Here is a 24,372-nt window from a genome sequence, read left to right on the forward strand (position 1 = left end):
TTTATTTCGATGTGCGTGGCTCCTGAATCCTTACATTCATTATAACAACTTTGAACTTGATGACTAAAAAACGTCCTTATAAGTTCACTTATTTGCTTATTTATTTATTCAGGCTTCGAAGATTGCATTTTATAATTTTTAATCCGTAAAACTGAAGTTGGTAATTGAGCTGCATAGCCTACAAATCATAACTCGGGGTGAAGTGTGCCCTCTCCACTTCTAGTGTCTTTGCTGCAGTTTGATTGGTGGATTCTCCTGATGGGCGGAAACAAGGCGACAGCCCGGAAGCGACAGCGCTCGTGACCATTAACTGTACACAAAAATGTTGAATCCCGCTAGCTTTCCACACCTGTGACCACGGAGCTCTAAGAGTAGGTATAGTAAACGAGAGCATCGGCGGCCTACACGGAAACAACGATGCAGACTGTACGAAAGCGTCAAGGCAAGGATTTACACCTGAAGAGGTTTGTACTCTAAACACGAAGATGTCGCTGCTGTTATCGTCGCCTTGCTGTAGCGCAGTCGGTTCATAAACACAGAAAGCGTAAAGCTTAAAGAAACGAACGTCTGTAAAACCCCGAGAATAAATGTTTTCTACAGTACAGTATCTGCTTATCACTTCTTCTCCTGCATGTATCCAGGAACAGATGCTGGAGGCTGGACTGCGCGCCAAGTGAATGATTGGACGTACAAATGAAAACAAGGAGGCGCGCATGCTCCGTTTGATAGCGCCAGTTAGGCGTTATTTCAAGCCAAATGTTGTAGAAACAAAATCCTGGCTCCTGTTGTTGTATTTACCTCGCTCTTGTCTTCAGGCTTCCTGATGACATGACAGGAACACCGACTAACTCTGGAAAATCTCACTGGCTGTGTAGCGGATCTGGATGTAACTAGTCTGTTTTCAGTCTTCAGACATCTGGCCAGAAACACAATCATGTAAAAGAAGAAAAAATAGATCAGGTCAAGCAAAAACAAAAAATCAAAAGGGGCTATAGGAAAAGAACACGTGCAACTACAGCATTTGAGACCTTAAGTCATATAAAGCCTGACTTGTGTCTTAAAGGTCTAGACCAGTGTTGTCAAACGTCACAGGCCATAATCGGCTCTGCAAAGACTCCACTGTGGCCTACTGGATCCTTTGGAAAATGAGAAGGAGGGCATAAATTCTTGGACTATTAAATGCATAAGTTTTGAATGTTTTCCTATGAATAAAGCCCTCCAACATGGGCGTCTTTACTACACCAAAGTAATTACAACTTTTACAATTGGTCCACAAAAACTGGCCAGTTTTTGTGACTCACTTACTCCTGTGAAATTTTATAATCACAGGGCAATGAGCTACCTCAATTCCTTTTGTAATTTCACACATTTAGTTGTTACAATTTAAGCTCAAAGAGTCAAGCTGAAAGATCTCTTTCATATATTACAGCAGCATTTCTTTATCACGTGGAAAAACTGACATGTACCATTGAAATTGCCTTTCTTTTTCTTATATTAATTAAAGCTCAGGGATGAAATCTTCAACTGAACTTCTTTTTCATTGACAGAAAGGGGGAGTGTCACTAGTCCAGCCCACTTAAGATCAAAGTGGGCTCTATATATTCCATAATATATAATGAGTTATATCAGTCTAACCTAGACACATAGGTTAGACTGACACAGCTTTAAGCTGAATCAGCAGTGGTTGCTACTAGCAGCAGTATGTTGAACTGAAACCAACAAGTGGCTGCAAAAGTTTCCCAGCAGCTGAGTTTTGCAAAAACATTGTGTGGCTTCATTAATTTTTGCAGTATGTCTCGATGGCAAGAAAAAGGATTTCAGGCAGATGCAGATGGTCACAGCACTCTTTGCAGTAAATACTGGTTTTGATGGTGTTACAAGGGAGCTTGTAATCCTTGAGGAAGGCTGAAAGCCCATGGGGGATTTATCTGCACTCATCTTCCTGCTTTCCCAGTGCATATGTTGAACTATAGGGACTGTGCTCAACATGCTACAGGAAATTGCACAGCTGCACACAATAAACAGCAGGTTGGATAGTTCAGCAGTTTCACAGCTGCTGCATAATTATTACTCTGAAATCAAAGAGTGGAGGATGCAAGGGGGGTGAAAAGAGAATACACTTGTGTTTTAATATAACATTTTAAAAATACTGTAGTTTTACCATCAATATAAAATACTCGACTTCAAGTAAGGAAACCATGTGCTCTTAACCTGAAATAAATGCAGTAACATGTCTGTTAAGTGCTCGGCAGCTGTGTTGCCCTTTGCTTTGGTAATGCTTGCTCTATTACAATGACTTACTGTATGTTTACAGCACTCCTGGTGTTTCAAAGGAAAATGTGGCGCAGAAGAAAAAGCAGCGCTTCCACTTTGACCTGTGGCTGTGTCTCACTGTGCAGAACTGGATATTAGACTTTGGAAGGCCCATTGTTATGGTAGGGAGGCTCAGTGCGGTTTCAATCTAATGAAGGAAAAAAAGGCAAATGGATGGTTACATCAATATTTTCAATTTCAGTGGAAACCAGTATTTTCTTACATATGTTTCAGATCATTCTTCCTCTGGAGTGGTTTCCACTGAACAAGCCCAGTGCTGGAGACTATTTCCACATGGCCTACAATGTCATAACGCCATTCCTAATGCTCAAGGCAAGTCTTAATGCAGCAGAGTGTCTTAGTGATTGTGAAGACAACATCAGGTCTTCTGTATTCTCTCCAGTGAATAATTTCTATGTGAACAGTTAACCTACTGTGTAACTCTTTATTTCAATATTGCTTTTACTGCAGTTGCATCAGGACAATCTGGTTTTTCTGTTGCTTTACAGACAGAAATCTGTGCTGACTTTTAATGTTTCGTATCTTATTGCTTATGTGTGATTCCTATACAGTTCAAGACTCTCAAGTCTAGGAGAAGCAAAGATTTCAGCATTCCAGATCTCGTCATTCCTTTTCTGCTCTGCATGTTGTGACTACTGGCCATGTTTTGATTTTTGATAGTTTAGTTTTCACCAATAAAAATCTAATTTTGGGCAGGCCCTAGTTAGAAAAACCTTCCAGGGATTACTGAGCTTGTTTAGTACCTGCTTTAAGAGACTGTTACTCAACATGGCAACATTATATCCAACATCATTTTGGGTTAATTTTTTTTCTCAGTTTCAGGAATCAGAATTGCATCAGTTAAAATGTTGTGTAATAATTTTGTGTTATGATTTTTCAGGTAGCCACTTATGTGCATTTTGAGGCAGACTATTTAAGTTCTTGCAAACCAACATAAAAACCCATAATTCAACGCCTGACTGGCAAAGAGACAGTGTTACTTCTAGTCAGTGTAATGACGCAAGTTGCATGCTTTTGTTAGAGGATGTAGGTCATCCGTGTGGTTGTGTTATGAAACAAGCTATTTGCCCCGTAATATCCATTACCTTTAAGGCAGATCTATATTTAAGAGACAGGAAGAACTAGGCAGGTGCAGCTGAATAGATAAAAACACAAACACACCTACATAAAGTCAAAAACATATTCAAGAAAAGAAAAACAGCACATTAACTTGTAGGCTGTGTGAAAAAATGTCTCAGAGATGACACACAGGCGCTGTGCTTGAAGCCATTCTTAAAGGTGTCCCCAGAATAACTCTTTTAAGGTATACATGTTTGTTTCTGCTCCATTCAGCTGATTGAGCGCAGTCCAAGAGTGCTGTCTCGCACAGCCGTGTACCTCTGCATCATCACGTTCGTCATGGGAGCCAGCATCCACCTGGTGGGAGACTCCATCAACCACCGGCTCATCCTGAGTGGCTATCAGCTGCACCTATCAGTGAGGGAGAACCCCATCATCAAAGACCTTAAACCAGCTTCACTGGTAAGATGGCAAACAGCTAAGATCCATGGTGGGCTTAGTGGGAAACAAGCGTCACCGCAGCTGTTTAGATGCAGCAGACTTTATCCTGCTGTGTGGGAGTGGAGCTTATTTTTCTCTCTGCTCCTTCATCGTCATCATCACATCTTTTATTGTCACATCGACCAGAAGCAGAACATCGTACCTTTGATAGTGTGGTGTTTGTCAACACTTATATACTGTGGGTTAATGTAGCAGCACAACAGCAGTCATGTTAAGATTTTATACCCTGGCTTGATTTGTTCTTGATTTATTTCCCTGCTGGTTCCAGGGGAAGAAATCACTATGGATCTTATTTATTACAAAACCAAGATTCATTTGTAGTTGTTCAAACATCTGATTGATGCACAACTTCTTACCCCACAGTTAGACCAACAGAGAGTCAAAGAAGGTTTTTAAAAACATTTTTTTACACTAGTTCATGTGAATTTCATTGTGAGGTTTAAACCCATTTACTGCCTACAGAAATGTAAGTTTGCTCTCATCTTTCAGCGTAGTACTTTGAGGTGTTGACTGATGTTCCAGATCTCTACTTTCATATGTTTTTTTCAATTTTTATTATACTCCTTTATTTATCCAAGTATAAGTCTCATTAAGATTTGCAGTTTACACACATGTAAACACACAGATAGGAGGAAACGAGCCAAGGAGAGATTTATAGTTAAAAACCAACCAATGGGAAAGTCTGTGGATATACTGTACAGAGATGGCCATTTAACAGCAGCATACAGAGAACAGTGATGTACACAATTTCCACAGCCAACAATAAAACATGGTAGATAGTATCTAATCTCTTTAGGTACTGGACTGGTGCATTCATAAAAAGCAGATCGCTGTAATCCAATAAAGGAAAAAAAAAAAGCTGCATCAATTTAAATGTTTTCTCACTTTGAGAGAGAAACAAGATTGATTTCTAAAAAGGTAACTTAGTTTTAGTTTCAACTTGGACACAAGCCTTTGAATGTGAGTTTTAACCTCCTAGGACCTGGCGTCCACATATGTGGACATCACATTTTGGGATATATAAACCAAAATACTAAATTCTGCTCTACAAGGGCCTGATATCCACTTACGAGGACATTATACTGCTACTGTTCTGTCAAAATTTTAAATGAATATCCTCATATGTGGCTCTCATTTTTCTTGGAAACAAAAATTAAGTAAAAAAATAAATAAATTTCTTCTTCGTTTTTACATTTCTCAGTTCCCAATCAGCCCAAATATCAAAGAGAAATTAAAAATGCATGTCGTGGAAGAGTTCGGGTCTTAGGAGGTTAAATGACAAATTCTGATCTATAATGATACCTAGATACTTGTAAGATTTGACCATTTTAATTGCAGTCCTTTGAATGGTTTAATCTTAGGAAATGCAGACAACAACTCTTTGCCATTTGAGAATAACATGAACTTGGATTTCTCTAGATTTCATACCTGTCATTGGCAACTGTAATCAGCAGCTTTTGTGCGTGTGTGAGGCTTCATCAAATAATTAAAGTCCTCGGGTCAACAGCTTTCAACAACTCATCATCTCATGAAATGTTGTGATTTGTGAAATCTTTTCTTCAGTTAGTTATAACATTTTTAATATACAGTCACTTCAGGTAAAGCCAGTGTCTTCTTATATTTTTACATTACTTAATGTTGTTCACAGCTGTTTTTTAAAATCTTGTTTTGCTCTCTGTGAGTTCTGTAATAAAGTTGACGTTACACACCAGAACACTAGGTGGCACCGTAGCATAAGGTTGTGTGTCTGGGAACGTTTTAATGAATTTAATTTGGTCCTTCTCCCTCAGATTGACTCCTTTGAGCTGCTGTATTATTATGACGAACACCTGGGACACTTAATGTGGTATGTTTACAATAATTATGTTGCATGTACAGAAATGGATCGCTATGAACCACAATTTGCCCTTTTTTGGGTGGGGTGGGGGGTTATCATGGATATGTTTTGAAAAAACATACAAAGGCGAGTAAAGTAATCAGAGCAGAGATTTTGAGGAAATCTGTACACAGTTAGCATTAAGCTTTAATGTGTGACCAGTTTTTGTCTCTAATGAATCCTAATGAAAATGAATCCTATTACGTGCAGGAAAACTGAGAATTTTTCCAGATCACTTGGTTTTATTTTAAAATGAAGAAGAGTTATAACTCTCCTGCTATTTCTTATTATTGCACAGACTTTTAGTTTTATGGGTTTGTTTATGTTTTATTCCCCTCATAATGTTCCAGCATTGCATTTTCACTGCTGAGGTAAAGGAATTACAGTTTTCAGTGGACGAGTCTGCTGTTCGCTCAGTAATGCAGATATGGGTGTGGTTTGAGTATTGCAGTTCTGGAAAGAAGATAGAGGGTGAGTAGGGAGATTGCTAATATGTTGAAGCAGGATGAACTGTACTGTAGTTGTCTTTTTACCCCCTTGCTCACCGGTGCTGCCAAAGAACTCATATGAAATTAGATGAGTGAGTTGAGGCAGTGTTTAAGCTTCCTTTGCTCAGGCATTACATAAGCAGCCTCATGAAGAGTTGAACTGCTTTGTGACAGATGACAGGACACGAGGGAAGGTGCAGCTGTGAACTGTTCAGTGCCTTAGCCCCAAAACCAACAGGTTACTTTTATACATATTCTTTTATTTATGTTTTAATATGAAGAACATAATCTTTTAAACATGAAAATATAAATGAGTACACAAACCTGGATATGTGCACTTTCGTACTCATATCCGGGATCCTTTGAATTCTAAGTTGGAAGCATAAATTGTAGTACTGATGTGATTTGTGATACACTAATAGTATGCAAAAATCTGTGTAGTTGTTAAGGAAGCAGGAATATGAGCAGAGACTATGTTAAACTCATATAGTCACTTGCTGTACTCGCCAAATTAGTTTGACAAATATAATAATATAAAAGCCGTTAATGGAGCAAATAAGTGGACCTGATGGGAAAATAATGTTCCTTTTAAACCTTTGGGCTCATCCAAATGGAGATAATCATTTTACAGGAGATGAAACATTTACAGTCGGACTAAATTTACACAAATAAGAACCACCAATAATAATTCTCTCTGGGTGGTATGAAAGACTCTAGCTTGAGACCAGCTGACAGTTTAATAGATTTCAAAGGTGTTATTAACTGACCATGTACAGCACATCCCTGTAATATTTACTCTGAAAATAAAATGCAGTTTATTTTATTTTTTTCCATCTTGTTTTTAGTAACTTTGATCAGCGATTAGATTCATTTATTTTTACAACTGTTCTGCTAAATTGCCACTTTCATTTTAATTCACTGCTTAAAAATGTACTAATAATTCTTGCAGATGTTAAGTTAAACAAATGACCTCATTATCGTTATCACGTCTAAACATTTAATAACAAAAAGAGAAAGAAATGGGTTTTTTTCTCCTTCTGCTTTTGTGGTTTGTTAAATACTGTTTACTTTTTTTAGGTTTTAAAGGTAGCCTTGAACCGAGCTCAATAATATTTTTCATTGCCCGTTTATAAAGATGTACTTGAACATAATGTTCATCCTGTGCAGAGGATAAGGGTTTGCTTCTTTTTTTTTTTTCGCCAGGTATATTCCTTTCTTTATCATTCTGTTCATCTACTTCACTGGTTGCTTCTCCAGTGGTGAAGAACAGAAAAAGGTTCCTCTTGCTGGTTGGCTGTTGCTGGGACCAAGCGCTCTCTACTATTGGTCAGTCTATCCTTTAGACACACTACATAGATTACCAGACACACAAACTCACCATGAATACATTCAGTTGTTATTAAAGTGATGAAAACTGTGAAGGACATCTGAAGTCTAATCATGGGCTTTAGAGAAGAAATGCTTAACACTAATTGGGATGATTACAAAAAACTTTCATAATCTAAACTAACGCTCACACGCTCACAGTAAAGCCAGGGAAACATTCAATACTACAAAGTGAAGTTAATAGCTTATGAACAGTCCCTCCAATTATTCTGCACTCCAAACTATTTTAATTCTTTTATAAATGACCTTTAGTATTCTGAACTCCAGTATTTTCTAACCTATTTCTAAAATCAATTTCTTTCTGTCTAAAAAGTCTGACAAAAATGAACATGTGACTAAACCAGATAAACAAACATCTAACAAATGTCCAAATTGAATTTTACACACAAAGAAAGATATAGATGTGCTTGAGAGCAGCTTTGACAATCCTAAGAAACCTGTGCCATTTTGGAAAAGCAATTACCTTTCTTATCTGACATCTAAACGGTAATATAGTTAGTAATGTGAATAGGATTGTTGCAATATACAGCAGTATTGATGTTTCCATGAAGATTGCAGTTTCCTTATAATAATATTTTGTTGGACATTTAGTATTTGGTTCTCACTGATTTTCTGACTTCTCCTGTCTCTTTTTTTAAAATTTCTTCTAGGTACTTGGTCACTGAAGGACAAATCGCTGAACTTTTCCTCCTCACCTTCGTTGCTATGGTTGCTATGGTGATATTCCAACATCATAAAGGACTTGGCCCCGACAGTAATGGTCTGTTCCTGTTCTACAGTTTCGGTGTTACTGTGTTGCTTGTGGCTCTGTGGGTGGCCTATCTGTGGAATGACCCAGTGCTACGCAACAAGTACCCCGGGCTCATTTATGTGCCGGAGCCCTGGTCCTACTACACTTTGCATATAAAGAAGAGCCACTGAAAGGTTTCACCAGTGTTGTATGTTTTTATAAGTGAAAGAAACTGCTCTCTTTTCTTTCTTTTTAAAAAATACATTTTCTCAAATTTTGTGTGGCAGAGACATTAGCTGTGCTTAACTATGGCACTTAATAAAACTCATTGATGTGCACTGGTTTTCACTGTTCAACTCAAGGATATTCTGCCTCCTGTCCCAGTACTGAGCAGGGAATTTGCCTCCTTTGTAGATTTTTATATCGATGTATGTGAAATGTTTCGCTGTTTGTCTCACTTTGATTAGGCAATGTGATTTTTTTTTTAATGCTTGAATCTTGTGGCATGAGAAATCATAAAAGAGACCAGCACTGCACACTGTCATGCATCATGTTATCAGTATTAGGGTAGATTTTGCAATTCTCATGTCATACATGTTTAATTCACTAATGCAAATTGGGAATAAATCTGTTCATCATTTTTAAAATATTTTGGCCAAATGGGAATGTGTTAAAATTAAAGGTATAAATACTGGACTGGGATTTAGCCAATAAAGACAAAGTGAGCCCCTATGGTCCTTTATTTACCTCTCAATTACCATTACACATGTTCTATTTTACTTAGAAACCAATCACTGCTTCACGACTGCTACCAGTCATTCAAATATAACTTGGGGATGTGTTGCATTTAAAAATCTATTGCACAGGACCCTAAGATCAGGCACAAGCCCCGCTGTTAATTCAAATGAATTAAGTGCCACTTAAACACCTGTGGAGCATTGACATTTTGGGAATGTTTGGTAATGAATTCTTTTTAAAGAATTCAATTAATTTGACATATGACGGTGCCACGAAGCAACCTGAATGGAAAAAGAGAGAGCTGACCTTGCATAACCTCAAAGAATCCAATCTATTAACAGCTGAATGCTGTAATATTGATCTTTAACACCCCTGAAGAAACAGGTGCTATGGTTACACATGGTCCTCTCTTGACTGTCGGAAAAGATAAAAAGAAGTAGTTACAGTATATAAGTATATTGCTTTATCTTAAAATATGCATATTTATAGAAATTTAGTTGCATGGCAAACAAAACCCCCCTTAATAATAGTTGTGTTTTTTTTAATGTAGAAAGTATTCACTCATCTGCCTTCAAATGCATTTGAATTTCAGTGACATCCCATTCTTAATCCATGGGGTTTGAATATGATGTTGGCCCACCCTTTGCAGCTATTACAGCTTCAACTTTTCTGGAAAGGCTTTCCACAAAGTTCAGGAGTGTTAATGGGACTTTTTGAACAATGTTAAAGAAGTGTATTTGTGAGGTCAGATACTGAGAAGCCTTGGCTTGCAGTCTCCACTCTAATTTACCCCTATTGGGTTGAGGCCATGGCTCTGTGCAGGCCAAAGTTATCCACTTATCCATGTCTTTGTGGACGCTGGTGCACAGTCATGTTGGAACAGGAAGGTGCCATCCCCAAACTGTTCCTACGTATTTGACAGCATGAAATTGTCTATGATGGTGATGTAAGGCTTGGATGCAGCTGCTCAGCCATGGAAGCCCATTGCATGAAGCTCTCCACACGCTGTTCATGAACTAATCTAAAGGCTACATGAAGTCTGGAGGTCTGTCGTGATCGACTGCACACTAAGTGCCTAAGCATCTGTTGACCTCGCTCTCCTCGTGGAGTTGCTTTTGTTTCCAGTCGCTTCTTCTTTTTATAATACCACTAACAGTGACTGTGGAATATTCAGTATAGAGGAAATTTCATGAGTGGACTTGTTGCACAGGAGGTACCATGTCACGGTAACATGCTGGAACTCATTGAGCTCCTGAGAGCGACCCATTTTTTCACAAATGTGTGTAGAAACAGTCTGCATGCATAGTTGCTTGATTTTATACACATGTGGCTGTGGAAGTGATTGAAACACCTGAATTCAATGATTTGGATGGGTGAGTGAATACTTTTGGCGGTATAGTGTATATGGATTTATAAAAGGTAAAAATAAAATAACAATACAATGACAAAATATTAAAATAACTAGATTAAACCTGACTAATCTTTAAGTGGATGCCACTATAAGAAGTCTCAGTTTAACATGAAACATCAGCATTACATAAATAACAGGCTCTCTGTTGATTGGTCAGTCAGTCTGGGTCATATGACTGGCTGGCGTATGATCCAGCTTAAGTGATTTAGCATCTTTTCACGCCTTCTTGTATCACCTAGTCGAATCCCACACAATGTCTTAGTAAGAAGGCTTTCTATTTTGCCTGCACCCAAACACCCGTCTTTTGCACCTCCAGCCTTTTAAGGACACTGTGAATTACAATACAATACAACTTTATTTGTTTATTTATACAGCAATAAAAGGGAATATAAGAACAAAGTTACTAAGAACAGATATAGCTAAAAGATAAAGTACATAAATAAGAAATTGAACCAAATATAAAATAGGGACACTAACTAGATGGAAAAGCTATGTTGAATAAATTAGTTTTTAAACGGGATTTAACACTAGATTTACTAAACCTGTGCTAATTTGCGTAACTTCCCTAAACCCAACACCTACTAGAATTACTGGCTTTTTTATTTTCTGGTGCAAATCCCGAGGTGTTAATCACCCCTGCTGAGATTTTCACAGGTCGTCAGCTTGTTTCTCCTCCAGCTTTTGTTGTGCAAACCACCCATTATCCTTGAGGCCTGGCACATTTGCATTTGCTCACTCACAGATCACAGATCCAAGCCAGGTCAAACCTCTGTGTTACAACCTTCAGAAATTCCTGCCATATCGATACAAAAGACACACATTCACAATATATGGGTACACAAGTCTGTTTTATTTGTTTTAAGTGTTTCAAACTTTACAGCGTTTGCAGACCCAGTGTTCATCATCCCTGCATTTGGCACAGGTGAATTTCTTACATGTTGCACAGGTAAACCTGCTGCGATTCCTGTTGCAGCTCTCTTGCACCTGGCACTGCGTTGTCTTTCCAGTCCCTGGCACAGCAGCTTCAGCAGGCTGTGCTAATATTTCCTTGTGCTGCTTGAATCGGCAACGAAGTTCCTGAGCTAGAAGACTCAAAAACAATCTTCTTTTGCCTGTCCACCCTGTACATGCCGTGTACAAAATGTAGGCATTCCCCGCCGCCAGGTCCAGCATATTGTAGAAAACTGCTACTGGCCACCTGCGTGTTGCTGCTCTTACGGAATACATCCGCGCAAGTTGAGGAAGTTCACGCCGGACTTTATTCACTGTGCCCAGTAACGTTGTTTTGCGCTGCAGCAGTCTGTGCGACAGTGACAGTGAAGTAAAGAAATTGTCCGTTGTGACGTTTCTCCCATCATCCAAAAACGGCTCCATCAGTTTCATGACCACGTTCTCTGCCAGCCTCTCTCCCTTCTGACGACTGGGGTCCTTTCCCAAGTAAGGAGATGCACTGCAGACATATTTGGTGTCCAAGTCTGTGGCCATCCAGAACTTGATCCCAAATTTGTCTGGCTTGGTTGCGATATACTGTGTGAATGGACAACGAACCTTGGTAGGGAACAGCTGTTCATCTATGGTCATGTGTTCTCCTGGAGTGAAACTCTTAGCACAGTTCTCGTTGAAGCGTGTCCAGATGTCAGAGATCGCCGCAAATTTGTCTGTTTTCACCCGTTCTGCCCGCGTGTCCTTGTCATCAAATCGAAGGTGTTGCATAATTGAAATGAATCTATCTCGGGGCATTGTCTCTTTGATTACTAGCACCAGAAATCTTTCTGACCAGCAATCCACAATGGCACCAACGGGACACATGATTGCTCTTACAAACAGAATTGAAATGAATGCCATCAGTTCATGAACTGACAAATTCCAGTCCGGCTCTGTTCTGCGGGCTTGATGTACCGTACAGTCTCTGATGGTGTGCAGCATTCCCACGTCTAACATGCAAAGGAAGCTTTGGAGCACACTTGTAATTTTACGCTGTTGGAAGATAAACAAATAGAGAATGGTAAATTTACATGAACCTCACTCTAAATGGGTTTATATAAATATCATATGTAACATGGCAATGACAAACCTTAGCAGACTCTGTGGGTCCAGCTCGCGCAGTGAAGCACGAGCGATTTGCTGCTGCACTGGGCATTCCATTGTCCTCCTCTACCCACGCAGTGCCTTCTTTTGCCGTCTGGCTCAGACAGGGCTTCGCAGTACCACGGGGCCTCTTCCGAGGAGGCATGTTGGGTTCTTCCGTCTCCTTTTCAGATTCTTCTGAGGAGGTATCAGTGGCCTGCTGGACAAATGAAACCTCTCCTCCATCAGAATCTGCTTCGTCCATTTCCTGAAGCAAGGCCCAAGCCTGTTGCGCGGATAGGTTCTTCCTGGGTCGCAGTGATACGGAGGCCATCGTGATGTGAGTTCTCAGAAATGCTAAGAAGAAATTATTCTCCCTCCTGGTCGGTCTGCTTTTATGCACAGCACTGTGCTGTAGTCAAGCAATGCCACTCCTACACATACACAAATCTCTCCTGGTTGGGGGAGGGTGTTTTGCACAACAAAAGCAGGAGAACAATGGAGCTGAAGGCCTGTGAAAATCTCAGCGGGGTGCTAGCACTAGAATTATTGAGCCTTTTTTTTCCTGCTGTCCCTACTACTACATTTACTAACCCTGCGCAAATTTGCATAAATTCCCTGAACCTAACACCTCCTAGTACCCTGCTGAGAGGCCTTCAGCTCCATTGTAGGGTTGTAAAACAGATTTTTCTCTTGCCTTGGATCTGAGCTACTCTGAGTGAATAAATGCAAATGTTCCAGGCCTCAAAGATAATGGGTGGTTTGCACAACAAAAACAGGAGGAGAATCGAGCTGATGACCTGTGAAAATTTCAGCAGGGGTGATTAACACCTCGGGACTTCCACCAGAAAATAAAAAAGTCAGTACAGTAATTCTAGGTCTTCAGGGGATTTACGCAAATTTGTGCAGGGCTAATAGATCTAGTAGTAGGGACTTGCACCAGGAAAAAAAAAAGGCTCAGTAATTCTAGTGTTAACACAGTCCCAGATAGCCTGTATTAAACCTGCACCTGTATTGGCTTTTGCTACAGGCGAATACTTTTGCAAGCCACTATATATATATATATATATATATATATATATATATATATATATATATATATATATATATATATATACATATATATACATATATATACATATATATATATATATATATATATATATATATATATATATATATACATATATATATATATATATATACATATATATATATATATACATTATATTATATTATATTATATTATATACATGCAATGAAGTGACTAGGATTGACAAGAACTAATATTGCATAGTAGTGCACATAAAAGCTACTACTAATATGGTGTATTGTAGGCTGCAGGTACTTTGTTGTTGAGTCTGACAACGATTGGGAGGATAGACCTTCTCCTGGTTCTCTCCTGTCTCCTGAATCTCTCCTGGTTGGGGGTTGGGGGAGGGTATGTTTGCACAACAAAAGCAGGAGAACAATGGAGCTGAAGGCCTCTCAGCGGGGTGCTAGGTGTTAGATTCAGGGGAATTTATGCAAATTTGCGCAGGGTCAGTAAATCTAGTAGTAGGGACTTGCACCAGGAAAAAAAGGGGTCAGTAATTCTAGTGTTAAAAGATAAAACGGAGTCTGACGCACGCAACAAAACATCAACAATTCTCTTGTTGATGTTTTGTTTCACTTCAGAACTAAAGTATTAAATATAAACCTCAAGCTGAAGTATATTTAATCCCCTGCTGAATTTCTATGTTTGCTCACTTAGAAAAAAAAGTCTCTAGTTTTTACGGTAGTTTGATCTTAATGGAGCGAAACAGAATATCAGCACAAATCCAGAAAAAATACATAAATTTATTTGCATTATTACAGGTGGGTTTGGATGTCTGTAAATATTTTTTTTCCTGCACAGTTTGTTATTGCAAAATTTGGATTCTAATATGTTTTGTATAGCATTGCTCCATGGTGAATGGGATTTTTTTAAAAGTGCATTTTAAATAAAAAAAACAAAACAAAAAACGTCATACTATCACTTAGATATTTATCTGAAGTTATCTGGGAGTTTTAAATCTTGCTTTTAACTTGATGTCAGACAACGTTTTTATGATGTGACACTGTGGTAACATATGGTAGTTGTCTAGTAGTAATCGGTCCCTTTTATTGGAGGGGTGGTAAGAGGAAGGACAATGCAGCGCTGTGGATCCGATATCTGTGTTTCCACAGCAACAGATATTAAATTACGACGGGTGGTGGACTTTAAACAGAGGTGGAGGGACAGGTGACGCAGGCTTCAGTAAACTGTCTTCTTCCTGAACAGAAACGCAGGAGTCTCAGACATGGTAAGAAATTCCATTTTCCATTGAGCCTTTTTGTGCATTTTCTTACACAACAGACCATTTTTCTGTATTTACCTAACAAGTGATGCCACACCTTGCAGGCTAAATTCCTCACACAAGCTCAGATCAATGGTAAGATTCATCTACAGGTGCATGTTGTCGATCACTGTTTCACTCTGTTACTGATGTTTGAAATGATTTATTTGTACAAAACAACCAAACTCTCTTCTTTTTCAGTCTAATTAATTCCTGTTTACCGAGGATTTACTGTGATAAAGCTCCTCACTAATTACAACAAGGGGGGAAAAAAGTACTGTCATTCAAAAACTTTCTGTTTTCCCCACTGCAGAGTACAAAGAGTGCTTCTCATTGTATGACAAGAATCAAAACGGCAAGATAAATAACAATGACCTGATCACAGTTATGCGCTGCCTGGGTACAAGCCCCACACCCGGTGAAATCAGGAGACATCTACAAGTGCACAAAATTGGTAAACTATAGCATGCAGTAAATCAAAGTCTTTTTGTCTTTGAATAACAGCTTGTTGTGGGTTTAGACACATGAGTATAGCATAAGGGACAAGTCTGAGAGGTGACGTTTAAATGACAGTAATTTCAAATTGCACTGACAGTCTTTACTACTACTGTTGAAGCATAAACTGGTGTTTGTGCTTTAAAATTTGTGGTTTTGTACATTTTTCTTACAGCCTTCTTAATGTGTGCTACACACAATATAACACTATATATCTTTAAGAAATGCAGGGAAAAGACAGCAAATAAAAATAACAAAGGACCTAAAGAAGTACAAGAGCAAAGGGCATTTTCTTTTTAAACTTACATTAATCATCAAGTCAAGGTTAAATAAAATGTACCACCTGATTTCACATTTGTGTTTAGAAAAGTCTGCTGAGGTGGAGTTCTCTACGTTCCTGTCAATAATGCACAGACAGATGCAACAGGAGGATCCCAAAGTGGAAATCCTGGAGGCCTTGAAGATGACGGACAAGCAGAAGAAGGGATACATCGAGGCATCTGAGCTGCGGGCCAAGCTCACCATGTTAGGAGAGAAACTCACAAACAAAGAAGGTAGAGCAAATGAGGTTTCTAATTAATGAGATGTTAAGTTTTTACTGATACCTCGCAACAATACGGCCAATATTAGATGATTACGTAGTGTTTCATAATCCAAAGTGAGTCTTAAGGTCTCTAATAAATATCTTGAGGACGTTTCGATCTGAGCTCAAATAGCTGAGCTTGTAGGGCATTGCACGACAGGAAGGACACCACTATGGCCTGTCTCTCCACAAAGTTTGTGAAATTCATTTTGGTAGTTTTAATCCTGCTCACAAGAAGATGCAAAGAGATGCACCTCTCCCCTTTGCAGAGAAATAACCAATAAACCATTTCCATAAGTACAAAGAACTTGTTAGAGCAATTCTTTGCTTCAGTATTGAACATCGCAACACCAATAAACCACCATTTATCTGAATACTTTATGACTGCAGTAAATATCAAATGGTGAATCAGGAGAAAAAAATGAATTTATAATGAACTCTGAACCTGATAGTTTTCCACAGTTGATTTCTTTAATGATACACGTGTTCTGCATCTTGACACAGTAACTGACCCACCCCTCAAAAAGTGACTAATCGCAGGAAGTTTGTCTTTAGAGCTGAGCTCAGAATCTCGTAGGTAATTACAATAGTTTCTCTCCTGGTATTTACTCCGTGGCTCCTAAAGGCCACTCCCTCCTTCCTGTCAGGAAATGCACTTGCTGTTGTGTTGCATGCTGATTAAGCGTCAATTCGTTTTCCCATCAGAGAGATATTGTGTGAAATATTTCACTAACACTACCCGACAGAATGAAGTCATAGCTGAAGTCAAACCCTGGCAGATGTCTGACCGTACAGGTCAATCCAACAGGGGGCACAAGTCTTGTGACACCAGGGGGACGGACTGGGCGACACCACCTTTGTACTGAACTTGCTCCCCTGACAAGCTGCTGAATATTTGATCCTCAGGCTTTGTTTTAATTTCCACAAAAAGCTAAAATCTGTGACTGATTGGCATACGATGCAGCTTAAGCGATTTAGTGTCACAACTCTTTGTATCGCCTAATTAAATCACAGACAATGTCTTACTTAGTAAGAAGGCTTTCTATTTTTGCTTGCACCCAAACACCTGAGACCCTTGCACTTCCTGTCATTTAAGGACACTGTGAATTCTCTTGTTGATGTTTTGTTTCACTTCAGATGTAAAGCATTAAATATGAACCTCAAACTGAGACTTTTAATGGAAGGACTCCTGCTGGGATTTGGATATCTGGTTAAATCTCCAGGGTGGATTTTTAAGTTTTTTAAAGCCACCTCATTCACACAGTGACGGGTCTCAGAGCAACATAAGCTGTATTTCAAAGTCTGTGGATGGGTTCTGTGTACATAAGGTTGTTTATAGTTAAATGAAGCTCAAAAGGCTTCTCAGTGGGGAGACATCTATCAAGTTTTTGGATTCCCGAACTGCTGAAGAAGATAGTAATGCCAATTTCCTAAAAGAAGAGACAACCATTTTGAGTATTCAGGACATTCAAGACATGAAAAAGTAATGGAATGCCAAATCTTTTACTACACTTTTGTAGTTTAAGTCAACAAGGGTCCATGGTGCATGATATGAAGAGACATAAACCCTTAGGAAACTAGTATGAGTACAGCTCACAGATAAATACTGGAAGGGAATATTTGTGACTGAAATATAATGTGTTGTGTTGCAAAATATTCTTTTCAGTCAATATTGTTTTTCTTTATTTCATCCCTGTTAAATATCTCACAATAGCAACAGCAATAACACTAATTATAACCATATTTTGGTGAGATTTGGCTGCTTATCCACTTATGCTCTTATGTTTTCTCCATCTTCCTCGTCTAGTGGACGACCTCTTCAGAGAGGCACACATCAAGTCAAATGGGATCGTCAAATACGAAGAGTTCACAGCGATGCTGACGCTGCCACCTGTTGATTACTGATTTTTTTTTTTTTTTAAAAAGAAAACAACTACGTCAAACTTCAGGACAACAAGCTGGAAAACTGACTCTGAATATCAAGAAGGTGACATCATAGTCACATTTTGCACATGAAGTTCGGTTGTATTACATTTGCCTGTTGGTACAGCAAAGGTTTTTCACAATGATTATTTCTTGAATATTTTATGATTAATACACAATAATACTTTAATTTCTTTCCATAACTCTCCTTTTTAACTGAACACTACACAGTACGTGTTAGCGTGTGACCCTGGTGTAAAGCCATTAAATCCTCAGCGCCATAGCTGACCACGCTTCACCCAATTAAATCCTAGCCCTTGGGTGTTATATTGACTAGTGAGTATGTACCAATCTCATCTTTTATGAGTTTCAAGTGTTCACACATCGTTGTTCAACAAGTTTGTATGTAAAACTTGTGGAATTTGAAAGAAAAATAAATTCTAATTCCTGCTGGTATTTAGAAACTCTGACAGCTCCAATTTCTGTGTCATCTCAGATCTTGCATGCATAAATAACTGTCTCACATTTATTAAAACTCTATTTAAATAAGTGACATCTCATATTTATTTTTCCTTTTATGAGGGCTACAGCCATAAAATCTTTGTGTTTCACACGTTTTAATTAGTAGCGTTTAGCACAGTGTATCAGTATGCATACTTAATGACAAAACACTCACAGACTAATTCAATGAATTCCATTTTCTCCACATTTATTGTATGGGCTAAACTTTAATGGTTCATTAAAGTTAATTATACCACGGTGTAAGTGCTGTGAAAAGATGCTACTTAACTACTACACATGTGGCATTATGTCCATTCAACATAAGTGGTTGATCTTATGCTTGGAAACCAACAATTTCATTAAATGTACAGAGATGAATCTTTAAAAATAAAACAAAGTACAGGAATAAATCACCAACAAACTAAAAATAATAATAATAATAATAATAAAAAACCACTATGCAACTAAACATGGCAGGTATGTAAAGTTCTTTACTCATCTAAATTGTCTGTAAATATAAAGGTTGTACATGTCAAAGCACTGGCTTGTTTTTGTCTTCAAAAATAAGAACTACTAACGAGAATAAATGAGCAAAGGTGTGAAAAACAGAACATTTTATCTTAGTGGTAACAGCAAGGCTGATATAAAACATCTATTAGTAAAGTCTGAGTTTCATGCAAGTGTAACCTGAGTTCACCTGTGCCTTCCCCATTATGACATATCAAAATGTTGTAAAAAACACAAATTAAATACTATGTCTGCTCCAAGATAAACAACTATCATTAGGATGCCCGAATACTGCCTAAAGTAGGCCAGGCTATCCATTACTTTGAGTTGCGAGATAAATAACCCTGGTCTCTAGGCCTAACATTTCAGTGGTGTTAATTGGCCCCAAATGCTTCTATGTCAGTGCTTAGTGGTTTTGTCCCATCCTTTACTGGAATCAGACAGGTTAGAGTCCTCATCCATTAGCCTGTTGTTTGGTAAAAATGAAACATGCTCCCTTCTACACACATCAATAACCACCTGGCAGGTTTACCATCTAGGCTTCATTCGTCATGGTTATATCTTAGATTTATCATGGTGTCACAGTCCTTGGCTCTTTGTCATGATCTAGGCAAAGACTTTTCCCTATACAAAGTTAGGAGAAAAATCATTACACGTGTAATCCAGCAGCATGCTTCAGAGGTATTTCAATGGCCTTACTGATGTTTTCAATTTTGGTGAAATAATAAAATGCTTGCCACGGCACAACCAACACTTCAATTTATGCAGACTGTGTCTCTTCTGCCCACTTTTGTGATGAAGAAATGTTTTGTCGGCTTTGAAAATACTTGAATTACAACTTTGGAGTGACTGAAAACAACAATGCAATTATAGTTTAAGGCACATCATGCTCCTCGACATCAGATAAAAAGATTATTTCAAGCTTTGATATGTGATTAACTATCAAAGTTGGATACAAAGAAAAAAAACCTTTTGCAGTTACCAAAATTTGGAAACTGCAAAAGTAATTTACGAGTTCTTACATTTCCCAAGAAGCTGCTGCTTTGAACCACAAGTGAGTCCAGCAATAATCTCGTTGATAGTCACACAAAACACCAAAATGTTTACATGTTTACTTGATATCAAGTTGGTAAATCTGCTACTGCATACATGTTAATGCTACAGTACTGTACAAAATTCTCAAGGAACGCCTCATTTCTTTATATTTTGTTAGGAAAATAGGACGTAGGCGCAGCAAACACATGGAAATACAGTATATAAGGCAAAACCAGTCTGTACCTGTATTAATACATTTTATATTTGGTATGAGCACATTTATTCTTCAACTGAACTCTTAGGCAAGCTTCCTTCTCATTTCTTTAAGTAGTCTTCTAAGAATAGTTCTCCAGGCTTCTTGAAGGACATTAAAATCTCTTCCTTTTTTGTTCCATTCTGTCAAAAATTATCCCTCACTACACTAAAACTACACTACAAGAAAGTTTAGGTGTTTGGAAGCAAATTTTAAAAGGATGAGGGGTAGATCGAGACATTTGCACAGTGGTGTGCAATAACATTAAAAATGTGTCCAACAGAGCAACAAGCAACTAAAAAGGCAGGGGTACACAATAATCCTCTGTAATTGTAAAGTCATCATACATTCTGATGATGTATGAATCTTTGATAATAACAAATATATAAAAACTTGGCATTCACTGGACAGAATTTTAGGTATTACAATTCTTTTCAGCTACACTACATACATATGTAATTTGGTCCTTTTATTGTGATTTTTGACAAAAGGATATAGATATTCCTTATCATCCCTTGTTTAATAGCTTTACAGAAGCTTGCTTATTGGTTTTTAATCATTAGATATGTAAGAACATATATGACGGCACTGAACTGAGAAATCTGAGCTGCTTTCCAGTTTCTGAAGAAAGTTTTTAATGAATATGTAATTATCATGAATTCTCATAACAGAACATGGCAATAATTAAACACCTAGAAAAGTATAAAATACCACATATTACTGATTCTTCCACTAATTTACCCTTTTGAATCTATTGTATTATGATGTGCTATGTTATCTTAATTTCCCTCCATTCAACCATTATTTTAATCAAGAGTTTAATAATATTATTGACATCAAATGATCCAGTACTCAAGAAGTTAAGGCACTGGGCCTGCCAATACCTGACACAATATGTTTGTTGGCTATGTAGCCTCAAGCACCAGGTATTGACTGCAGCTTTTCCTTTTGAAATGTACATTTTACTTTGTTAATAAAAGTTTGCTTAAACTGTCCCTCTAAGCGATTACAGTATAATAATCACAGCATAAAACCTAAGCTTCACATCTCTGCTCGCTGGAAGAGTATTTGCTATCTTGGAACCAAAGGTGACCCTATTTGAACGGAAGAAACGCTATGTTTGCAGGTAAAGCTAGCTAGCTCGATTAGCATAGTGTATCCATAGATTGGATAACATACAAACAAAATTCTTGAATGTAGTTTAATAAACTGCAGCACAGACTTCGTGTGGGCAAGTTGCTAATTAAATAAAGCCATGTATAGCTTATCTTATTAGCATTAACAAGCCATTTCAATCTGATATTCAAAAGCTGTAAGTTTGTTGGTGTAATCTTAATTTCTTCTTAGAGTTCTCTATTTTTCTTATATCTAAAATAATCAGACTCTTTTACGCGTTGGTTTGTCAGCAACAACGACAGTGAAACTGTCATGTTGCTCCACCATCCGATTATTTATTTTCCACAAAAAGTTCACAATAAAGGCTCGATATCCTTTTGAGACTTTTCAAAATAAAACAGGAAATAACTACAAATGGCGCTTGCAAATTGTGTCAGTGCAGCGACTGTTTCTCTGTGCTGACAGAGGGAGAGGATTCTTTTTTTTTTGGTAAAGGTCATTATAAATACAATTTCAGAGACTACCTTTAACTTTTTATTGAAATCATTTTTCATGTTCACATGTGTAAACATTACTGGGTTGCACACATCTCCTAGCCACAACACAGCCACATTCAACATGTCTAAATCCGGAAGTGGCTCCTTCAGTCTTTTCTGGACAACACTGAACAGTTATGAACGGCTGATCTGAATAAACTGGCAGATGTGTCGAGTTCTTCTGTCATCAGGGTCATGTCTGTGGGCTTTTCATCAAAGGCAGCAACTGCGATAATGAATGGTTTATTGCTTATAAGGAGAGCATTTAATGTTACCAGTCTTTGACATTTTTTTAATCTTGATTTTAAGTGCTTTTCAAAGGTGTTTAGACACATTCTGTTTTCAGTAAACTCTCTTAATCAACTAAATTCATCATGCTTCAGAAGAGAAGTGCCAAAAACACAAGCACAGGTCTTTGGTAAGCCATCTTTGTTCATGACCTTCAGGATTTCCCCACCTATTTGTCTTCTTCCTATCCACAGAAAAACTGAAGGCTAATATCCATTCTCTTGTTTCCATTTAACTGAAAACCACAATCAAATGCAGATTTTGTGATGTAACCAAAACTACCAGTTGCAAGATAAATGCAGAGAGTGGGGGTGTGGTCACTAAACAACGGTGGCCTTCATAAGTCATGATAAATGTTAAAGGTGTAGGGTTTGAAAAGAATTAAAATATTTCAGAATTTTTAACAGCCTACATTGGCAGGAGAGCACATTTATAGCGTGTCTAAACCTGAGAGCCAAAACACCCACAAAAATTAGAAATATAGCTGGTTAAAATAAACTGAAATCACACTTTAAGGGACAGGGCTCTGCAAACAGTCAGTTATTTGTTACTTAGCAAATATGCACCACTTATTTTTTCTTTATGACATCTGTACCACTTCATGCTGTATGTAAAACCACAGTGAGAGCTATATCCTGTCGGTTCTAACGTGTACAGTCTCCGTTGCTGTCCAAAAAATTAAAGCACTGTACCAGCCATAAAGATACAATAAATGAGTGGTTTGTCTATATCTAAAAATGCATCATACTGCTGGCTACATTGATTGGATACTCCCATGTCTAATGTAACAAAGAAATGTGCAGCAAACAAATATTTACAATCTCGCTACTTTGCTTGTTCCATTTCCCATTAATTTCATCAGCACAAACATGCATAGTCCAGGTGTGTGTAAGAGTCATAACCAGTCCATAGTTCAGAAAAAGGGCTCAGATTGTTGACTTTTAATGATGATTAGATTACATCACTCAGTGGTACAATCAGTGTGCTTGTGAGCGGTTAGTCTGCTGCACCTTAGCTGCGAGACCTGCTGAAGTGGGAGCGCTGGCTGCAGGATTTACAGCACTGTGCTTGTACGTTGGGGAGGTGGCAACGGCCGAGCCATCGAAGTGTCTGACAGAAACGAAATGTCAGCCGATTGTGGAGACAGACTGTTCCTGTGTAGGTGAGAAGCAAACAGAGGTCACACACGCAAAGGTTAAATACTGACCTCATTCGGGACACACAAAGTCACATTTACTGACAATTCAACAAGCTGATATATAAGTAAGCAAGACCCCCTGAAATAGAATAGAATAGAATAGAATTCAACTTTATTGTCATTGCACATACACAGGTACAGGGCAACGAAATGCAGTTTGCATTCATCCAGAAGTGTAGAGTGGATACAAAAGGGGATTAATAAAAGGAATCAGTAATTTAAATTTGTTCTTAAGTACAGGAGAAATAGTTTAACCTTGATTCTGAACTCAGAAGTATAAAACATGAACCAGAGCTCTTTGAGAAAGAAATGTGGAGATTAAATCAACTAGCGGCGTTGTGTGATCTTGTAAATGCCTGTTTTTAAGCATCAAAAGCACAATAAGTGTATTAAGGCAACTCTTAACACTAACGTGGGACTTCAAGTAAAAACACAGCTTTATGTCTACTTAAGGAAATTAACTTTTTTTCTGCTCCAGATGTAATTTTTGCCTAATTATTGTCCGTGCTTTCATAAGCATATTTCTAATATATTTAAAGACTGGGATCACATTTTGATGTAAGCTGATAAATCCTGAAAGAATGTTAAAAAAAACAAACAAACATCAGTGTTGTCAATCCAAACTAATGGTCTTTTTATGCTGGAGAAATAGTTGATCAGCGGTACTCATGTGCCCCTTTATTAACACTAATTCTAGTGCTCAGTGTTGCTGTTGCACGGTCTACATTTGTTTTAGACAAATTAAGAGTTTCCCGTGACTGCGCTAAAGTACTTCTTGCACCAGACCCTTAGATTTTCTAGACCCAGTGCATATTGTCAGAAATTCTTATTTCATCCACCAGCAAGGCACCCTTGTACCATTTCCTGCATTTTGTTTCCCTCTACTCTCTATATCTATATCCTGTCCAAAAAAGGCTAAAAATGCCCCCAAAATAAAAGACTGGGATTGTTTGTGACTGAATGTGGTTAAGTTGGCAATTATATTCCATT

General features: G+C 38.0%; 4 protein-coding genes across 6 annotated transcripts in view; 2 read left to right on the forward strand and 2 right to left on the reverse strand.

Annotated features, from left to right (window-relative positions):
- Window positions 1–218: 218 nt before the first annotated feature.
- On the forward strand, window positions 219–9,104 carry cln6a (CLN6 transmembrane ER protein a). 2 transcript variants are annotated; one of them, XM_085162514.1, is made up of 7 exons: window positions 219–464; window positions 2,315–2,435; window positions 2,548–2,646; window positions 3,667–3,855; window positions 5,685–5,740; window positions 7,462–7,584; window positions 8,295–9,104. In XM_085162514.1, the coding sequence occupies exons 1-7, from the start codon at window positions 418–420 to the stop codon at window positions 8,563–8,565; spliced, it is 906 nt and encodes a 301-aa protein (XP_085018640.1). In that variant the 5' UTR covers window positions 219–417; the 3' UTR covers window positions 8,566–9,104. The 2 variants fall into 2 exon arrangements, with proteins under 2 accessions (XP_085018640.1, XP_085018648.1); XM_085162522.1 differs by lacking the exon at window positions 219–464 and adding an exon at window positions 471–2,024.
- A 1,765-nt stretch (window positions 9,105–10,869) lies between these two features.
- Window positions 10,870–13,600, reverse strand: LOC146525344 (uncharacterized). The gene is made up of 2 exons (XM_085162502.1): window positions 12,598–13,600; window positions 10,870–12,500 (listed from the first exon to the last, which is right to left on the reverse strand). The coding sequence occupies exons 1-2, from the start codon at window positions 12,922–12,924 to the stop codon at window positions 11,391–11,393; spliced, it is 1,437 nt and encodes a 478-aa protein (XP_085018628.1). The 5' UTR covers window positions 12,925–13,600; the 3' UTR covers window positions 10,870–11,390.
- A 986-nt stretch (window positions 13,601–14,586) lies between these two features.
- Window positions 14,587–17,937, forward strand: LOC146525345 (calmodulin-like protein 4). The gene is made up of 5 exons (XM_085157235.1): window positions 14,587–14,914; window positions 15,013–15,043; window positions 15,261–15,401; window positions 15,808–15,996; window positions 17,833–17,937. The coding sequence occupies exons 1-5, from the start codon at window positions 14,912–14,914 to the stop codon at window positions 17,928–17,930; spliced, it is 462 nt and encodes a 153-aa protein (XP_085013361.1). The 5' UTR covers window positions 14,587–14,911; the 3' UTR covers window positions 17,931–17,937.
- Window positions 15,967–24,372, reverse strand: part of adamts7 (a disintegrin-like and metallopeptidase (reprolysin type) with thrombospondin type 1 motif, 7) — a 76,161-nt gene continuing 67,755 nt past the window's right edge. For both annotated transcript variants that reach the window (XM_085157210.1, XM_085157205.1), the window contains exon 24: window positions 15,967–23,338. In XM_085157210.1, coding sequence (XP_085013336.1) covers window positions 23,196–23,338 — 143 coding nt within the window. In that variant the 3' untranslated portion in view covers window positions 15,967–23,195. The remainder of the gene's footprint in view (window positions 23,339–24,372) is intronic.

This window comes from Neolamprologus multifasciatus, chromosome 1, assembly GCF_963576455.1.
Source record: "Neolamprologus multifasciatus chromosome 1, fNeoMul1.2, whole genome shotgun sequence".
Classification (NCBI taxonomy): Eukaryota; Metazoa; Chordata; class Actinopteri; order Cichliformes; family Cichlidae; genus Neolamprologus; species Neolamprologus multifasciatus.

Excerpts from the sequence above, each read along its gene's own strand:
- cln6a (XM_085162522.1), top strand. The coding sequence starts at position 1,960 with ATGTTGAACTATAGGGACTGTGCTCAACATGCTACAGGAAATTGCACA. Across the intron at positions 2,025-2,314 it reads ACAGCTGCACACAATAAACA|CACTCCTGGTGTTTCAAAGG; the intron begins GCAGGTTGGATA and ends GTATGTTTACAG. Across the intron at positions 2,436-2,547 it reads TTGGAAGGCCCATTGTTATG|ATCATTCTTCCTCTGGAGTG; the intron begins GTAGGGAGGCTC and ends CATATGTTTCAG.
- LOC146525344 (XM_085162502.1), bottom strand. The coding sequence starts at position 12,924 with ATGGCCTCCGTATCACTGCGACCCAGGAAGAACCTATCCGCGCAACAG. Across the intron at positions 12,501-12,597 it reads GACCCACAGAGTCTGCTAAG|CGTAAAATTACAAGTGTGCT; the intron begins GTTTGTCATTGC and ends ATCTTCCAACAG.
- LOC146525345 (XM_085157235.1), top strand. Across the intron at positions 15,044-15,260 it reads CACACAAGCTCAGATCAATG|AGTACAAAGAGTGCTTCTCA; the intron begins GTAAGATTCATC and ends TCCCCACTGCAG. Across the intron at positions 15,402-15,807 it reads TCTACAAGTGCACAAAATTG|AAAAGTCTGCTGAGGTGGAG; the intron begins GTAAACTATAGC and ends ATTTGTGTTTAG.